The sequence below is a fragment of the Aulostomus chinensis genome, chromosome 9, assembly GCF_037954235.1.
Source record: "Aulostomus chinensis isolate RoL2024-O1b breed Wild chromosome 9, RoL_Achi_v1.0, whole genome shotgun sequence".
Classification (NCBI taxonomy): domain Eukaryota; kingdom Metazoa; phylum Chordata; class Actinopteri; order Syngnathiformes; family Aulostomidae; genus Aulostomus; species Aulostomus chinensis.
The window spans coordinates 23026307-23043742 of NC_141328.1; the positions used below are offsets into that span (position 1 = coordinate 23026307).

General features: G+C 39.0%; 1 protein-coding gene across 1 annotated transcript in view; it reads left to right on the top strand.

The window, feature by feature from the left end:
- The first annotated feature begins 1540 nt into the window (after window positions 1–1540).
- Window positions 1541–17436, top strand: part of cfap74 (cilia and flagella associated protein 74) — a 49970-nt gene continuing 34074 nt past the window's right edge. The window contains exons 1-15 of the mRNA XM_086214319.1: window positions 1541–1651; window positions 2009–2094; window positions 2202–2307; window positions 2565–2717; window positions 4120–4218; window positions 4315–4419; window positions 5836–6009; window positions 6249–6359; window positions 7416–7518; window positions 8349–8506; window positions 8704–8917; window positions 8995–9138; window positions 10655–10801; window positions 10941–11059; window positions 16736–16802. Of these exons, the coding sequence (XP_086070445.1) occupies window positions 1548–1651; window positions 2009–2094; window positions 2202–2307; window positions 2565–2717; window positions 4120–4218; window positions 4315–4419; window positions 5836–6009; window positions 6249–6359; window positions 7416–7518; window positions 8349–8506; window positions 8704–8917; window positions 8995–9138; window positions 10655–10801; window positions 10941–11059; window positions 16736–16802 (1890 nt within the window). The 5' untranslated portion in view covers window positions 1541–1547. The remainder of the gene's footprint in view (window positions 1652–2008; window positions 2095–2201; window positions 2308–2564; window positions 2718–4119; window positions 4219–4314; window positions 4420–5835; window positions 6010–6248; window positions 6360–7415; window positions 7519–8348; window positions 8507–8703; window positions 8918–8994; window positions 9139–10654; window positions 10802–10940; window positions 11060–16735; window positions 16803–17436) is intronic.

Consider the following 17436-nt stretch of genomic DNA (forward strand, 5'->3'; position numbering starts at 1 on the left):
ACCAGGAAAACACAAACACATCTTTCCCTCTCTGGGAATTATTCTATAATTTCCAGAGGATTTGCGGCATGATCCATGAGGTAATCACAGCAAGGATTTAAATCTCTCAGTCTGATTAAAAATTGAATATGGAATTTAGTGCAACAAGGATGTCGAGGAATTCTGTCTACTGGGGGGAAGTAAAGGGCAGAGTTGCAGCGGTGCGCCTGACCCGGTTCCTGCAGCCTCACCCCTGGGAGCAGGACAGTCACTGGCTGTGGATTCAAACCTCCAGGATTACCCAACGAATTTTCTTTGCAAGCAATTCTGTGTGACAATTCTACAATTCACTGCATGGGATTGTTTTCTCTGTCTCTTTCATACACAAACTTATTCCTTTTGTTCCTTGTGTATTCTTTGTCTCTGTATCGGTAATCTAGTCTTGGTGTCAGCTGGTGTCTTTGTTTCCCTTGTCCCCATCCTTTTTGCACTGCCTTCTCATCATGCACACACACACACACACACACACACACACACACACACACACACACACACACACACACACGCTGTGTATTTATTCAGTCTCCCATGGAGATACTACAGTAAATATTCCTGTTTCTCAACACTTCAGAATGATACAACACACTTCTCTTAACTGCCCTCTTCGAATTCATCTTCAGTTTGATCAGTTTTATGATGAATTTACAGACAGCCTCTTACAGCTACATCTTTCCGCTCAAAAACAAAAACAATCCCACAATCCTGATCAGCCAGAATGTAATGTCCTTTTCCAGTGGAGCTAAATCAGATAGAGCGGGCCTATCTTGCACGCCTGACAAAAGATTTTGCATCATCCACAGATTTAACATTCTCTCTAAGCCAGCTGAGACATTTTCTGCTGAGTGTGGCTCGAGGAATATCAGTGCCTGGAAATACAGCAGTGTTACTGAAGGCATACAGCCCATACCATAAAAAGGTAACCTAACAGAAAGTGTTTCATTAAATTTAAAAATAAAATAACGTGTTGAAATTGAAGGATTCTAATGTTTATTTTGAACATGCAAAGACCAAGAAACAACTAAGGAAATATTTGAAGAGCAGTAGAAGTATAAAATTACTCGACCTTACTCCTTTTCCATTAATCACATTTATCTATATATTCATTTCTTTTTTCCTCCCATGATGTACTGTACATTCATTCATTAATATGCAATACATAATTAATTCCTATTTGATTTTGTGTATGCTGATTATCTTTATATATCAAAATATATTTAAATAATTAAAAAATTGTCTATATTAAGTTGTTATCTCACATCATGAATTTGCTCATTAAAAAATCCTACTTAACATGCAATAAAAAGTGTATGGAAAAAAAATATATAAAATAGATATGTGAAGTTGGATCATTCTTTACTCTTCTTCTTCTTATTTTTATTAATAATAATAGTAATTTACTTTCACGTTTGTAAACACATGATCATACGTGGAAATTACTTCGACAAAAATGGTTGCGTGGTCAGATGTCACGTGGGACCTCACAGCCGCGCCTCCTGCGTCTCGTCTCCATGGAAACACAGAAACCCAACTATGGCGGATTCACTCGAGCCGAGAAGAAAAAGTGTTATTTACCAGTTACCTTGAAGAAAGAGGAAATGCAGAGTTACGTCAGGTTAGTTGTTGTTTTGTGAAAAAGAACCTTTTAAGTCGCTTTCCCCATCTTAGCTGACACCTAACTAGTAAACCGTATACTAAACACCTGTTGCAAATCTAGCTAGCTAACGATTAAAAAAAGTAACTCTTCAAGTCTGCTTTTACATCACATATAACTTTAATTTACTTAAACACATCTTTTAAAATGAAACGCCAACTTCTCAATCACTTAATATGAAGACTATAAGCCAGAAAGTTAAATGTTAGTCCCCACAAATTTGCTTCAAACGATTCAGTGAGCTAATTATGTAGGATGTGTTTGAAGTATGTGGTTACAAGTTAAGGTATTCATGATTTACTGTTAATTATGTTGAAGTGAGATGGAGGCAGAAGAGCAAGAGAGTGCATCTGATTTAGACCAACTGCTGATATGGATGAACAGGACTGAGGACGTCAGTGAGGGTGAGTGTTGCTTCCCTTTTTTGTGCAATATTGTCTTTATTTAAGAATTCCGAAAAAGCTAGTAACTTTACGAGTGATGTGACACATAAATATCTGTTTTACTTTAGAGACTGAGATATCTTCACTTAATTCAAATGGCCCAGGCAACGAGACCTTTCCAGATGAAGAGTCAGCCCTTCCTCCTGGTTTGGAGTGGTTAGAAGAGTTGTCTGAGTGGGTATTTGTTGCTATTCTCTCAGTCATATCACATTTAGACATTATAATACAACCATTGAATGTATTAATCTGTAAACCTCCCATTCTAAGTTGCATACAGAAACCACTATAAGTCAGTGTTGTCCCCCATATGATACGAGTACAAGAGTCAGTTTTCCGTACTCTATTGCTCAATGATATTTTCTACATCACAAAGCCAAAAGAATGTTCACTGATCAAACTGTTCCTAAATATCATTTAACATCTGCCCCAAGAGAGGACGACATTGTTGGTGACCTTGCAGTTGCCGCCAGCGACGCTAAGAAGAAGAGTATAACTGAGACAGCACGGATGTTCAAGCTGAGACGAAACCTGGACCAGCTGGACAGCTTTCACCGACAGAAGGAGTGTGACGTGCTGAAAGCCAGGTTTGCACCAGGCAGGCAACCAACAGACCTCTAGCGCCACAGTATCACCTTAACCCCTCATCGAGGCACCTGTTCTCCCCTAAAGTCTACAGACAGATGGATTTCTATCATCTTTGCTGAAATAGTTTCAGTGTCACTCCACTTGGTCTTCCCCCTTAGGCCCTCTTCCACCAAGGGCCAATCATTTCTGTATCAATTGATTCCACAATTTGGAGGAAATCATTTCAGCTGAAGAGAGAACAGTTTCCAGAATGTCCGCTCTCCCCACTGTAGTGTGAGCCATTAAGCACTCAATGACCTGTGATACAGTCCCCTGCATCTTTAGCACAAAACATGAAAGGTCGACATGGAGCTTTACTGTGCTCGGCTCAAACTTGAGTGGAATGCACACCTGGCTTTTAACCAATCTGTAGCCTTAACCGCATGCCAGGTGCCATTATTTTCTTTCTATGACAGTCTCTTATCCCAGTCACAGATTGTTGTGTTGCACGCCATTACACTGCACAAAGTGCCCTGATGTTGTGGTGTGTATGTTTGTGTGCACTCTGTGTTTCAATGTGCTTATTAAATTACCTCATTGGCAGACAGAAAAACGTTCTTATTGCAAGAGTGGCATGGGAATGATTATTAAAACACCAAAATGTATTTAGTTTATTAAGTATTTATCAGGGATGTTGACTGTCCTGGGCAGGAGTATCCAAAGAAGAATTATGGCATAATTAAAACCATTACACAGATTCGGTCCATAGATTAAAAATGACATCTTATTAAACTACAGTGAATAAATATACATCATACTAACATTAAATCAGCATTTTTAAAGGTCTGGTTCCTTCATCTCCAACTCAATGGGCTCTTGATTATATACCTGAAATGAGGTCTGGGGTTGTCACGAGCTTGATATATTTTAATGTTTTTATGACATAAAATACTTCAGTAAGTACTGCACCTATAAATTGTGAAGTGTTTATGTGGCTTAAAATTGGTTGTTGCTATAAGTGGCTCGACAAGACTGTGTAAAATTTGTGTGTCTGTGTTGCCGTTTCTTCATGGCACAATATTAGCTATGTATTTATATCGATTGCATTTACGCTCCAAATATCTTAAAAGCAGTGTCCATGGGTGAGGATTATCTTGCTGAACAAAATACTTAAAACTCATATACTTTTGTTCACTTAAGAGTAAAAATGCATTTTGCTGATGTTAGAAGGAACCCATGGTGACACTAACTTGAAGGTTGGCCTCACAAAAATAAGTAATCTATCCCTGCTTCTAAATGGAGATTCATGATCCTGATGTTCTCAACACGCTGTACTTGATCAGGCTTGAAAATATTGTGATTGTCTCTGATTTGAGACGATTGTCAACACTCCTGCTGTTTTTTTGTACGTCGTGTTTCCAGAGGAGAGCTTCAGCTGGTACGCCAGAACACTGAGAGAATGCTGGAGCAGAGGAAGAATTTGGAGAAAGAAATAGAGCAACAGAAGTCAGCAGAGAACAAGTCAGTTCAAAATGAATAACAATTGCTCGCTGCTTCATAATCATAGATAGATATTACTGTCATTTTTTCCAACTGATGTACTGTTTTATTCTGCAGTGTGGCAGTGTTTCGATTGCTAGCCCAGCATAAGAACCTGTGTCAGGAGCTGCAGAATGAGGAGGAGGTGGAGGCCTACATCAACACTCAGCTGAGGCAACAAGAGTGAGTCTTGAGGGAAAAATAGGTGTTCTGACAGGTAGCAACACGTGGAGAAAAAAAACACAGCCCCCAAAGTTTATTTCAGTGGAATCATTGCTTTGACACAATAGGTGGGTGCAACCACAGATGGTTCCAGAAAAAAGGTGAACCTGGCTCAGCTTCGGACACAGCGCAATTCAACATTATCCTGCAGTGTCATTGCCATTGACAATCAGACACATAGTACCTAAAAATTCCTGGTGGATTAGTTTTTACCTTGTACTTGTTTGAGTGAGAACTTTACAGAAGTTGTGAAACCATCTAAATATGTTTTAATAGCCCTTTACAGTGTTTAGCCTTCATACTTATACAGCCAAACTGACTGGCCTTCTTCTTTGTGTTTCATCATCTGAATGATACTTGAAACCCAACACCCACTCCAATGCAGCTACTTGTGTTTTATTTAAATGCTGTAGTGCTGTTTTCAGTCTGCTTACACAACACTTTCTGCAGCTGCTTCACAGTAATAAAAGCTGTAAACAATCATCTTCTTTTACTCCTGAGCTAATAACTTCTTCATCTGTGCCAGGGTTTAAGTAAGTTCATGGAGATTTGGATTTTACAAAGGGCTAACTTAAAGTAGCTACTAGGATTTTTTTTACTTACCCATGTGGACAAGCAAGACCATCAGCTAATGTCCTGTTCAGCTTCCCAACAAAAATTCTGATTACCAGTCATCAGAAGCTTGGCTGTTAATCATTGCCTTACGTAACACGTGGTCTAATTGTATTAAAGCAACTTTGGCCAGCTGCACAAGTTGAGTTTCACCTTTGTCATATTGGTTTTTGTTGCAGGTATAACAAATACAAGGAGGAAGATATTTTTAAAAAAAAAATGAATGTGAGAACTAAGTACTGTAGAAATAACCTTGCAAGAATAAATTTGACATTAGCTCGGTCACCTCCCCCTGTGCTGCACGGCAAGATCACAATAACTTGAAAACGTGAGATGAGACTTGTCATGAGTTTTGATGGTAGGCTCCGCTCACAATGATAAATGCTGTTTTAGAATGGTAGAACACCCTTTATCATTCCATCATTTTTATAAATGCGGGTCATCAAGACTTCTTCAAGTTGCTTCCTTCTGGCCATTAGGGGGAATGGAGGTCTCAGGCACCTCTGCACTGACTTGATTTTTTTAAACAAGGGAGCTCTGTCTATTTCTCTATCCAGTCTGTGTTTATTGTCTTCATACTGTAGGTTACTGTGTGGTCAGTATGGTGGGTGTAAGGTTTTATTTCTTGGGGATACTAACGAACGAGCTTTTGCTATTGCCTGAGGGTTTGTATTGTCTCTATTGAAATATGAGGGGACTTTTCTCTGCACACCCGCAGTCTTGTTCTGTCCAGGTCCATCTCAAATCCCCTGTCTTGCTTCTCAGGCTGGAGCTGAGTGAGGTGGAGCTGGAGCTTGGCAGGTTCTCCTTACTCCAGCAACAAGTGCATGAGGAAGTGCAGGTCTTCCAGGACCTTAAGGCCCAGAAGGCAGCAACAAGGCTGCAGCAGGAGAGAAAAGCCAGACAGAACTTGCAGCGCAAGATGCAGCATCTCAGGCAGTAGGAAGCCCATTTACACTGAATTGTTTTATGTTAGAATTAATGATCTAACCCTGTGGGCAAGTTAGTAGATAATGGAACATCTCATTTGAGTGAAGTAAATGAACATTGTGAAATAATTTGTGTCTGTAATTGAGATCAAATGCAACCTAGTGCCTTAATGTGCATTGAAAATGAGGGAATTGGGTATGGAATCCAGGAATTGCCTCTAACACTGTGTGTATGTGATGTTCCGATAGTAAACAGGAGGCCATGATCAAAGAAGAGGAAGCCGTTCATCAGAAGAAAATTGAAGAGAACCGAGCGAGCCACAAGATAGCTGCCAAGCACTTGAGAGAGACCATTAGAAGGTAATCAGCTTTTAAGCCAGAGAACATGACGGAGACTGAGACAAGACTATGAAGATCTGAGAGGACTCTTTGGAAAGTTGACACATCCCATTGATCATTTGCTCTTACTGGCAATATATATTGCAAGCAGGCTTAAAGTGACACTTGAAAGTGCTAAAAATTAAAAAGCAAGGCATTTAAGCTCAAAGGAAATATCAGATTAGAGCAGTAAAAAGTGACTCAAGTTTGGACATTGGATACTTCCTCCAAATCAGTGTGAAAATATTAAATGAGTTTTGGAACTTAAAAGAATAGCTTGCAGTGTTCTGTATTTGTTCATTATTTGTCAGAAAAATTCAACGTACAATAAATGATTCAAAGGATAATTTGGGTCTTTGTCTCTTGACATAGACCTCTGGTGTTGTCTAAAATAAATGTAAAAAAAAAACAACAACAAAAAGTGACACTGCAGCTGTAGCATCAAAGGGATACTGGTATTGCCCAACTGGAAGTGTTATAGTTTAATTGTTCTTAGGTCAATTTTTTTGGGGGATTACTGAGCATATGGCTAGATAAAGAAGATGGGGATCATAAAAGACAATGTGCTTGAGAGTCCGTAAACTGAAATTTTCAGACAGTTGTGTCGTTGTTAGCTGTCAGTTGCTATAAGCTTCAAGCTAAATATATGTGGCTGGCTTTGCCTGCATTGTGGAGTCACAAAGAAGTGATACAGGAGGGAAAGGAATGTCTTTGTAAGCTCAATACAGCTATTTTTGAGTACTTGAAAGGAAAAATGCAATTTTGGGGTGAATTATCACTTTAAGGTTAATTGTTAATGAGTGTTATTTTGTATGTAAAACAGTGAAGAATGTTATTTGTCTGTCCAAAAAGTTTAACTGAAAATTAGTTGCACCTACCAGTTAACCATGCTTGAGTATTACATATATGGTCATTAGAATTCAAGTAGCTGGGGAGACTGAGTTTCCAACCTTAAGTTCCCACTAACAATCAGAATTTGTAGTCTAAATGGTATTTTCTTGTACTGCTCACCATTGTGATTGTCCCTGTTTCATGTAGGATGCATCAACAAGATGCGGAGATGGAGCAGCAGAGGCGAGAGTTCATGGAAAAGAGAATGCAAGCTGTCACCTCGCTGAAATCAAACATTACAGCCACGCAAGTAAGCAGCAGGATGGAAGAAAGATAGAATATACCAGCTAAAGCTCTATATATTATTAATATTATCTATATCTGACACATCTGTAGTGCATTACATGCAGCCTAACAAGTATAAACTATATTCATTCATGCAAGAACATAAAACTTTTAGAACAGTTGATATATATACATATATATATATATACACACACAGTATATATATATATATATATATATATATATATATACACAGTATATATATATATATATATATATATATATACACAGTATATATATATATATATATATATATACACAGTATATATATATATATATATATATATATATATATATACACAGTATATATATATATATATATATATATATACAGTATATATATATATATATCTTCTGTTTTACATATATATATACGTACTTTTATATATATATATATAAACTGAACAACTGGTCTAAAAGTTTTATGTTCTTGCATATATATACTGTGTGTATATATATATATATATATATACATGTATATATATATATATATATATATATATCCCCCCCCCCCCCCCGCTTATCCTTATAGGCTCGGATGAGATTTGTAGAAGTAGTTTTTTTTTTGAGTATTCTTTAAAATAATATCTGGGATAATGCAAATTGTTTCAGTGTACTGTTGTTGCAATTTTGCATTTAGCAACATTTCAGTCCATCACTCAACTGTTAGTTGTTTTGTTTTTTTTTGGTATTCTTACGAACAAATAGCTCTGAGATTTGAGTTTCTCTTCATTCAACACTTCATGTTCCAGGCTGGTCAAATATAGCTTCATCAATCTCACGTTGTTTCTTTAGGAGAGCATACGGGTCCAACAAAGCCGGGCCAAAGTAAATGCCCAAAAGAAAGAGCAGCAAGAGATACAACTTAAAGAATCCCTGCAGGCCCAAGGCATCAACATCACCAGGCACATGTACCAACAGAAACAACTGGAAGAGATGAGACGAAAACAAGAGTATGCTTCTCTTCTCTTCTCTTTTCTTCTCTTCTCTTCAATTCTATTCTCTTGTCTTCTCCTCTCTTCTGCTCCCACATGCATGTCCTCCACTCCTACTCAATGCAGCAGCGTGTGGGTGTATTCTCTTGCTGTGCGCTGAGGAATACATGACCCCATTTCTGTATAATGCAGTGTTGTTGATCTGTCCTTCTCAGGGAATTGGAGGAGAGGCAGAGGTCAAACAGGATGGAGATTGTGGACAGAATCCTTCAGGAGGAACACCTTGCAGAGAGGAGAAACAGGCGGCTGGCACGGCCACCTCAACCCTCAAGCACTGATGGGAGGGCATCTCAGAGGAGGGTGAGCGATAAGCTCCAGTACTACCTGGATTCCAGCCCCCCATCAGCCGCAGAGGAGGGGGCCATAGTTGTGAGTGGAGCTTGTCATCTGAGATTCATGAAATTACTCTGTGCAGTTTGAGTGATCATTATGCATTGCGTGTCCAGGAATTAAGAAAGTTCAGTGACTCCAGCGGCTCCTCTGACATAGAGGTTGAAGAGGAGACAGTCCAACAAGAAGTGGACCACCTGAGCCTTGCTGACAGCTTGGCTGAGCCTGAGTTCTGTGGGCTGTGGGACCAGAACTACAAGGTGCCAAAGCAAATCCCCTCAAGAAGCTAAAATTAAACACTCATAAATCATGTTCCATTCATAGCAGGAACATCATTTTTCTATGGATGTGCCTAGTGCATATTTTTCAACACATAAATTCCCCACCTGCATTATGGAACACAGTTAAGTATCACCAATGGAAACCATTTTTTATTTTGCTCAAAAACAGCTTCATAGCAGGTTTAACATTGACTGCAAAGATGATACACTTTTAATCTACTCCCTGATTTACTTGTGATGGTTGCACAGGCAGGGACCAAAATAAAAACTAACACCTTTGGCTTGTCAGTGTATTCCAATAAACGTGCAAAAGTAATCAGATAAAAGCTCTGTGTCCATTGCAAAATTTAGTCAGTTGTTCCTCAATACAAGTTATATCATTCCCTTAATTTAAAGATCCATCTGCAACTTTCTGAGTGATCCTGCTGACTGTCAGACCCACAGCCGAGATAATAGTGGAGGTAAAGAGTCAGTAAATCAATTGACAAGTTTGAGATGATGGACATCATAGTGTCTACCTTTTTCCTTTATTTTGTGATTTTATTGACAATTGGTGAATAATTAGAAAGACTGACAAACAAGCACATCAACAGACACCAATGAATGAAAACAATTTTCTTGGCAGAGGTAATACTGTCGTGGTTAGTTATGTTGGGACCCACGTATAGACAGAGGACCCTGGAGATCTGGCTAGAGATGTTATTGCAGGCAGATTTGAGTGCTGGCAGCATTGCATTTAAATGGAGGTGGAGCACCATAGTGGAGGTTGGGATCCTGAGCAGGGTCAGGTAAACTGTTACCCAGGGAGGCCATTCAGCTGTCTTTGACGACAGGAGGAGTTGATGAGTAGTTTGATTTCAGGTGAGAAGATGAGCCAAGAGGTGCAGGGAAATCCTGCCCCTGCCACACACAGACCAATGAGAGGACTCAGACTAGCAGGGGAGGAGGAGACACAAAGGCAAACATGGAGACAAGAGATAGAAATCGTTTACCAGCAGTGCCTTACTCAAGGGTGGATTGAGGCGTTCTTGTTTCTAGCTCACTGCCATGGAGGTGTGTTTCCTCATCCGGCACCCCCCCACACATAGAATGTAGGCAGACAGACATCACTTCTTATTATGCTGATGCCTTTGAGGCCTCGGAGCGAGTGCAGTGCAGCTCAGAGCTCTGAGTAAGTGACAGGTCGAGTGGAAGTGACTTCCTACTAACGCACTGATCAGACTCATGCCCTTATCAAAGGCTGCTTCCCAAAACTGTAATGTTTGTAACAACGAAGCAAAGCTAATGAGCTGATTCACAAAGAGGACAGGGATGATGAAATGTTGGGACTTTACTAAGTTAAACATGGATTCAATTCAGGAATGAAGCAGTATTCTGAACTATGTTATAACTTTAAAATCCATCCATTTTGTTCTGCTTATCCTGTTAAGGGTCGCGGATAACATTGAAATATTTTATTAATATTATATTGATCAGTTTTGTCATGTTCTTACAGATCCCTGTGAATGAGAGGACAGTGCAGCTGGTGCGAGACAAACCTGTAATGGCTTGTGCGAAGATCATCACTCCCAATAAAAAAGTTGGTGGCAAAGAGATGACAGGAGCTTCGTTCATGAGCAAACCAGAGATCATCCTGTTTAAGGTAGCTCCCAAATGGCTGCAGGAATTTATGGCTTTTGAGTTAACACATGCTAATGACTATGGGCCATTTTAAATCTACGTAATTTTAATGAACAGATGCTGGTTTTTGTTTTTGTTTTTTCAAATGCTGTATGTTATAGGATTTTGAAGTTGGGGAAACGTATAAGAAGAAAATCATCCTGACAAACATCAGCTACATCATTAACCATTGCTCGTTTCTTGGAGTCTCGGCTCAGCTGAAGGGTTTTATCTCAATCAAGTAAGATTTTTACATTGTCAGAGACTGTTTGTCATATGCAAGACAATCGCATTGGATACGGATGAATGAATGCGAGCTAAAAAGCTACAAGCTGCCTTGAGAGCTCATGTCAAGTCAAGACAAACTCCCTGAACAAAACGTTTATATTGTATGTACTAGCTAGTGTGATCTGAACAAAAGAAATGCAGATATTTTAAAATATTGTATTGCTGCAATTCTACACTGACATATTATTTGACTGCAATAGAGGTATCATCAATCTATCATGTTGACAGAGATGGAAAAAAATAACCAAACTGGTAACTCATTACATTAAAGACCACTTTTTAGTAGCAAAGAGAATTCATTAGGACATGATGGAAATCAAATCCTGACATGGAAAAGATGATAACTTTGCTTCATATAACATTAGAAAACAAATCTGTGTATCATTAAGGGTTTTGTTTAGCTCCTGTCACAATCAATAAACAAAATATTCCAAAACAAAAAAGGTATGTAACTAAGCAGAGAGGCTTAAACTTCTTTGTAGGACTGTTCCTTTTAATTTACCGTTCACATAGTGCATGGTATCAATCCAGTTGCTATAATTGACTGCATATTTTACAGAGCTTTAAAAGAAGCCAAAAACTTTGTCGTCACACTGGGACAAATCAATCTGGTGGGAACATGTACATATATAGCATTTAGCATCCCACCACAAATGTACACAAATCTAAGCTCAGATAAATATGGAAATCATCTTACAGAGATAAAAGAGGAAATTAAGCACCGCTGTTGTTCAGTGGCATTGTGTCATAGTTTTTTTCGTTGCTTTGAGTACTTTACTTGTTTTGAATACCTAATCTAGATCTTAGAATTTGGGCTTCAAGATAGAATTGTGTTGCGATTGACCAAGAGCTAGAGGTGTTTGCAGCTGCAAATTTGAAAGCTGTATGAGTTGAATAGCTTCAATTATCGCTTGGAAACATCTGCTCCTGTAGCAGCACTTAGGGATTCAGTACAACCACATCTTGTCATTTTTAAAGACGATGGAGTGGACTTGAAAGAAAAGCCTGTCCTCCCACATATGGACACCAGCTTGGATCACCACGCTCACAGCTCTTCTTATGAGGAGACTCAGCTCAGTGAGTCAGTCTCGTCCTCTCTCAGCCTGCCAGCAGCCCACAGGCCATCAGAGATGCATTGTTCTCCAGGTCACTCGCTGCATATCACTTTCCCATCAACTCCCCCGTGATATGATGTGGTGTCTTCGTCTCCCTTCTTTCTGCCTGACTGCATGAAGAGTCTCCCAGGCTAGTTCAGGGTCTGCTGGAAACCATTGATGCTGTTCTTGAGCCTTCACGCTGGACCACTTGTCTAACCGCATCACCTCTCGGGACTCTTTCTATTCTTAACTCACATGTAGCAACCACACACGTAGACGTACACATACTGTAGACTGTACAGTATATACACTCTCTTGTAACTCCCTCTCATGTTGCTGAGATACAGCAGTGCAGTCATCTCTCAGTAAATGTGTCATGCAAGTGTCTGAAAAAGTCCATAAATCTGCTTCAAAATCATTGAGAATATACACTTCTTACAACTCCAGAAATGGACTGAGAATGAGAACACTGGCTGGCTGTATTTTTGGAGTGTGCCACATTCAAATTCAGCTGAAGGATCAGAGAATTTTCAAGGATGGACCAGTGGATCCTCGGGAGTCCTCATGCCCCCACAATACTCTGTACACATAATGTTAGAAGTAACAGTGCATAAAAACCGAATTGACGCCATTGCCAATTAGTTTTAGTTTTCTTGATTTTAATATTCCAACCTAAGACCTGGAAAAGGACTACAGAGGCAGAGTAGCCTTTGGGTTATTTTATGCACATTTAAAGGAATATTCATTTATATTCACAGTCCCTGAGAAATAAAGAAACTCCATAAATGTTAACTAATCAATGTAGAGAATCATACCAGACAAAAATCTCATTCGGGTGAGCTTTTTGGTTGTCTAGCTTTCACTCTGATCTTTCTTGAATATGTTGATCTAATTCCTTTTGGAAAAATAATTTTGCTCACATTTTTCAGGGACAGTAAAATGGGGCTGTCTCTGTAGACCTGTAGCTCCTTAAACAGCAAAACTTATTAAAGTATGGAAAGGAAATACACGAACAGAAATGGACATGAACGTCAGTAATTCAGGGAAAGTACAGTATAGTTTCATTGTCCAAGAGTGATTTTAGTGACAGTGTGAAGTTCTTATTGCAGACCTCACGAAAGTCAAAGTAGAAAAATACTGAACAATTTGCAAAAGAACAGTTTGTTTGTACTGTAAAAACTGAAAATGGCATTTGAGATTACAAGTAAAATTTAAGTTGCAATAAGAAAATGGTGATGAGCAAGTAATTCAAGGGGCTAAAAATACATGTGGGTGTTAAAACAGATTGATATTAACTTTTCGTTCTGAAGCAAACCGCCATAACTGTGCAAGGGTATTTGACAACATAGTAGAGGAAGGATGTCGTTTGATTTCCATCATAATCAGGAAATGGATTATTTAATAGATGAACAATGCTTGTGGAGTGTTGGTCCACGGTACCGTACCTGTCTCTCAACCTCCGGAAACACTAGTGTGTTCATACACTTAAAACCTACATTACTGAGATGAGTCGTGATTCAGAGAGAGAGAGACAGAGAGAGAGACAGAGAGAAACGTGAACCAGAAACACACTGGGCTCTTTCACATCAGCCCACGGTTCCCTGTACGCCCCCTTAGTTTCTAAAAACTGCCTCACAATTCCCCCTCCCCTGACCAGCGTAGGACCAATTGTGCCAAAATGCCATAATTGGCTCTGCTGTATTTTTTTTCCCGCTACTGGGATAAAAACAACTGGCCAGGGTTGCCAAACCTGATGAGAAATGATTGTAAAGAAGCTGTGCAAATAGTGTCACTTAGGTACAGGGATTGTAAAGGACTAGCTGAGAGGAAGACGCCCCTCTGTGTTGTGATGAAGCTGTGTGCCGGGGCTGCAGTAAAATGGTGATACTCAATAAAACCCATGAGTGAAATCACACCTACTGTTTGATTAATTGCTCCAAACTGTGCCAGAAGCAGAACAATTGTTTCACTTTGTCTGTGGATATTAAATCTTGTGTTTATTTATTAGCTACAACACACAGTTGCTGATTGTCCATGAGCAGCATTACAAGATCTGAAATATTAGACGTATCCATAGTAATAATTGTTGTGATTGTTATTTTTTGCCTTGGACATTGTAAAGCACTTTGAGTACCGCTAAGTTAGAAATGCACCATATAAATTTGGTTCATTTACTCCTTTCTGCTTGATGTATTATCATGGTAACTACACACCTAACCGGCTGTGATTCATCTAAGAGATCCTAAAATACAAAAACACCACTTACTGGCCAGTCAGTCCTCTAAGAAATCTTGGAGATTGATACGAATATTGATTTACACATCAGAAGAATGCACTTCCTTCATTTACAGGAATATTAACTGAAAAGGTGAGTTCATTTAAGGAGTCAATAACCACGTTGGTGATACCGTAGGGATATCCTGGTCGTTGGCTCACACTTTCATCCTTCATTTTTAAAAAGAAGCCTGATCAATACATTGGGCAATTATTTTGGTCAGCATGGATAAATTTAGCATTTTTGATCCCAAGAGGAAGCACTTCCTTTGCTTGTTTTATTCAGCAGATGCTCTCAGATTTGGCAGCTTGCTTGCAATACAGTCCAACTGAGAACATAGCAAATCCCTTTGGGATTTCCCTGAAAGGGAAATTCAACTCGTCAAAGTGGTCTAGACTTTTCATCTGAAAAGCGTGTGTGACTCTAATATGGATTGAGACTTGACATCTGTGTATTTTCTCATGGTTATGACGAAACCATCCAGCTCAATAAATTTGGTTAGGGCCTCATCGTTTTCTCAAGGGCTTGAAATCCGTCAAAGGAAAGTTAATTCCAGTGGCTGCTATCAGGAAACTAAAAGGGAGCTTGTTATTTTATTTATCGTCTCTTGTAGCCCAAGGAATGGATGAATGAATTCATAAATAATTTGATGTGAACATCGGTCAAAACTGCAGCTTGGCATTATATCCTGTGATACGTTCACGCTACTTACTAATTAAAAACACTCCATATCTCAGACCACATCCGCATCTTGTCAAATTCAGTGAGATTTTCAGCGGTTGGAGTGTCACTATCTGCCTCAAGAACCAATCGTGATGAAAATAATCCCAAAACTATGACTCTAAAGCTAAAAGCATTTAGTTACAGATGAAAAAAGATGCAAAGAGAACAGTTTTCACTTCAGTCTCACTGTAGTTTGCTGTCAGAGGATGTTATGAGCGTGTTTAACTGGGTAATTAACTGAGTGTGCATCGATTTAATGTAGGAGGAGCCAACAGGGAGCATCCTGGATATGTGATAAAAAAGAAAATAGACTGATACAGCCACACTCTCAACTTCATCACTTTTACAATGCATATAGTGTAGCGTGTGGCCTCATTTGCAGCTCTTTATATAGGCCTCTACTAGGCTTTTTCAAACATTGTCTCATTCAGCAGTGAATCCCTAGTGAACTGCTCTATTTTACTTCATGTGTCCCTTCATACTATCTACTGTATCTGGGAACCAGAGCAGACGAGTGGGACCAATAAGGATGTGATTTGCCCCCCCCAAAAAAGAGAGAGAAATTCTGATGCGCATGCAATGTGACATTTATAATTATTACCTGACTGATCAAACCAGGTGGACTCCTTTCATACACTTCCAGGTCACAGTGGTGTGCTGGATGGCGGCTTCTGCCAGGTCACTCCATTACCTGACAGCTGGACTGACAACTTCAAAAGACAGGCTTGACTCTAATGTTTTGGTCTACATTGCATTTTCAAGTTTGCGCAAATATTCAAAATCCTATATCTCCAGCTATGCAACAGTGAACAATAAAGCCCTTTTTTGAGTTTTCCAAAATTGCATCAGAACCAAACACTATATATAACCCCTCGAGTCAACATGGCAACAGTTTGCTAACTATTATAATCTGTAGCTACAGCAGCATCCTATTAATACTGCATGTTGCATGTTTTTGTTTATCTACTGAGTTTTGAGAATCTCCGGCTGGCTTCTGGCTTCTATTGATTGGCTCTGAGAGAGCAACAAGTTTTGAAGCCTCCCAGGGTTTGGTGTGAATAAATACATGCTGTCAGAGTCAGATGTTGCTTATCAAATACCTCACAGAACTCATATTTATTTTCCAATCCAATAATAAACTGTAGGTTATTACTATTGTTTACAGTGGAATATACTATAAAAAAAAACAATAGATTGCGATACTATAAATTTCGCAATATGCTACATTGTTTAAGATTTCCTTTCAAAATTAGTGCAATATTTGCAAAATTGCACAGTTGTACACTATTACTGAGCACACTTACTATGCTGCCATAATATACATTGGTCATGATGATGGTTTTTTTTTTAGCATAATAAATCACAAAACAATATTGATACTGTATCATGAGAAAAATTGTGATATATTGCTGTATCAAGTTTATTGCACAGCCTCACTGCATCTACAAGCTGAAAAGTAATGTCTTTGATGCTACATTTTATGTTATTGTTAAGCAATACCATCTTCATGACTCACTGTTGCTTTGTGTTTCAGCTTTGAACCTCCTGGTTCTTTATCTCCTGGGATGTCCTGTGACCTGCTGGCTATTTTCCAACCCATGGTTAGTAACACTAGATCAAGAACTTTTTAAAGGAAGTTTAACCTCGTAAGACCGGGCTGTATGTCTCACACTGTAATTGTCCTGAAAAACTCCCCTTATCTTTCCAGCCAGGCTAGTTTTTCCATTGTCTTAGTGCCAAGTTGTGCTAACCAGCTGCTTGCTACAGTGTTATGTTTAATGATTAAATGCTAGCATGGTATCAATCTTCTCCATAACCCATATATCCTATTTTTGTCCTTTTGTGTTCTGGAAATCAGTTTCATGAACTTCTCAGTGTATGTCATTTAAAGTGTTTATATCACATGTAGATTTTCCTACTGCCGTGGAGGAAAATATAAGAATTAGCTAATATATCCTCCTTTAAAAGGTCATAATTCAATACACAACTACATACAATCATGAATGGTATTGGCCGGTAGAGTCATACCAAGTTTACTGCTCATCCGCATTACTTTGGTCATCACTCATTCGGAGCAGGAAATTGAAGTCCAAGGTCTCTCTCCTCCCTCCCTCACATTTTGTTTGTTTCTGTGCTTCTGCCACTTGATCTAAAAATCCAATATTTATCTCCACTTCAGTGTTGGGTTGCCAGGATTGATTTAAACCAACATATTCCCACTATCTGTTCCTTGCA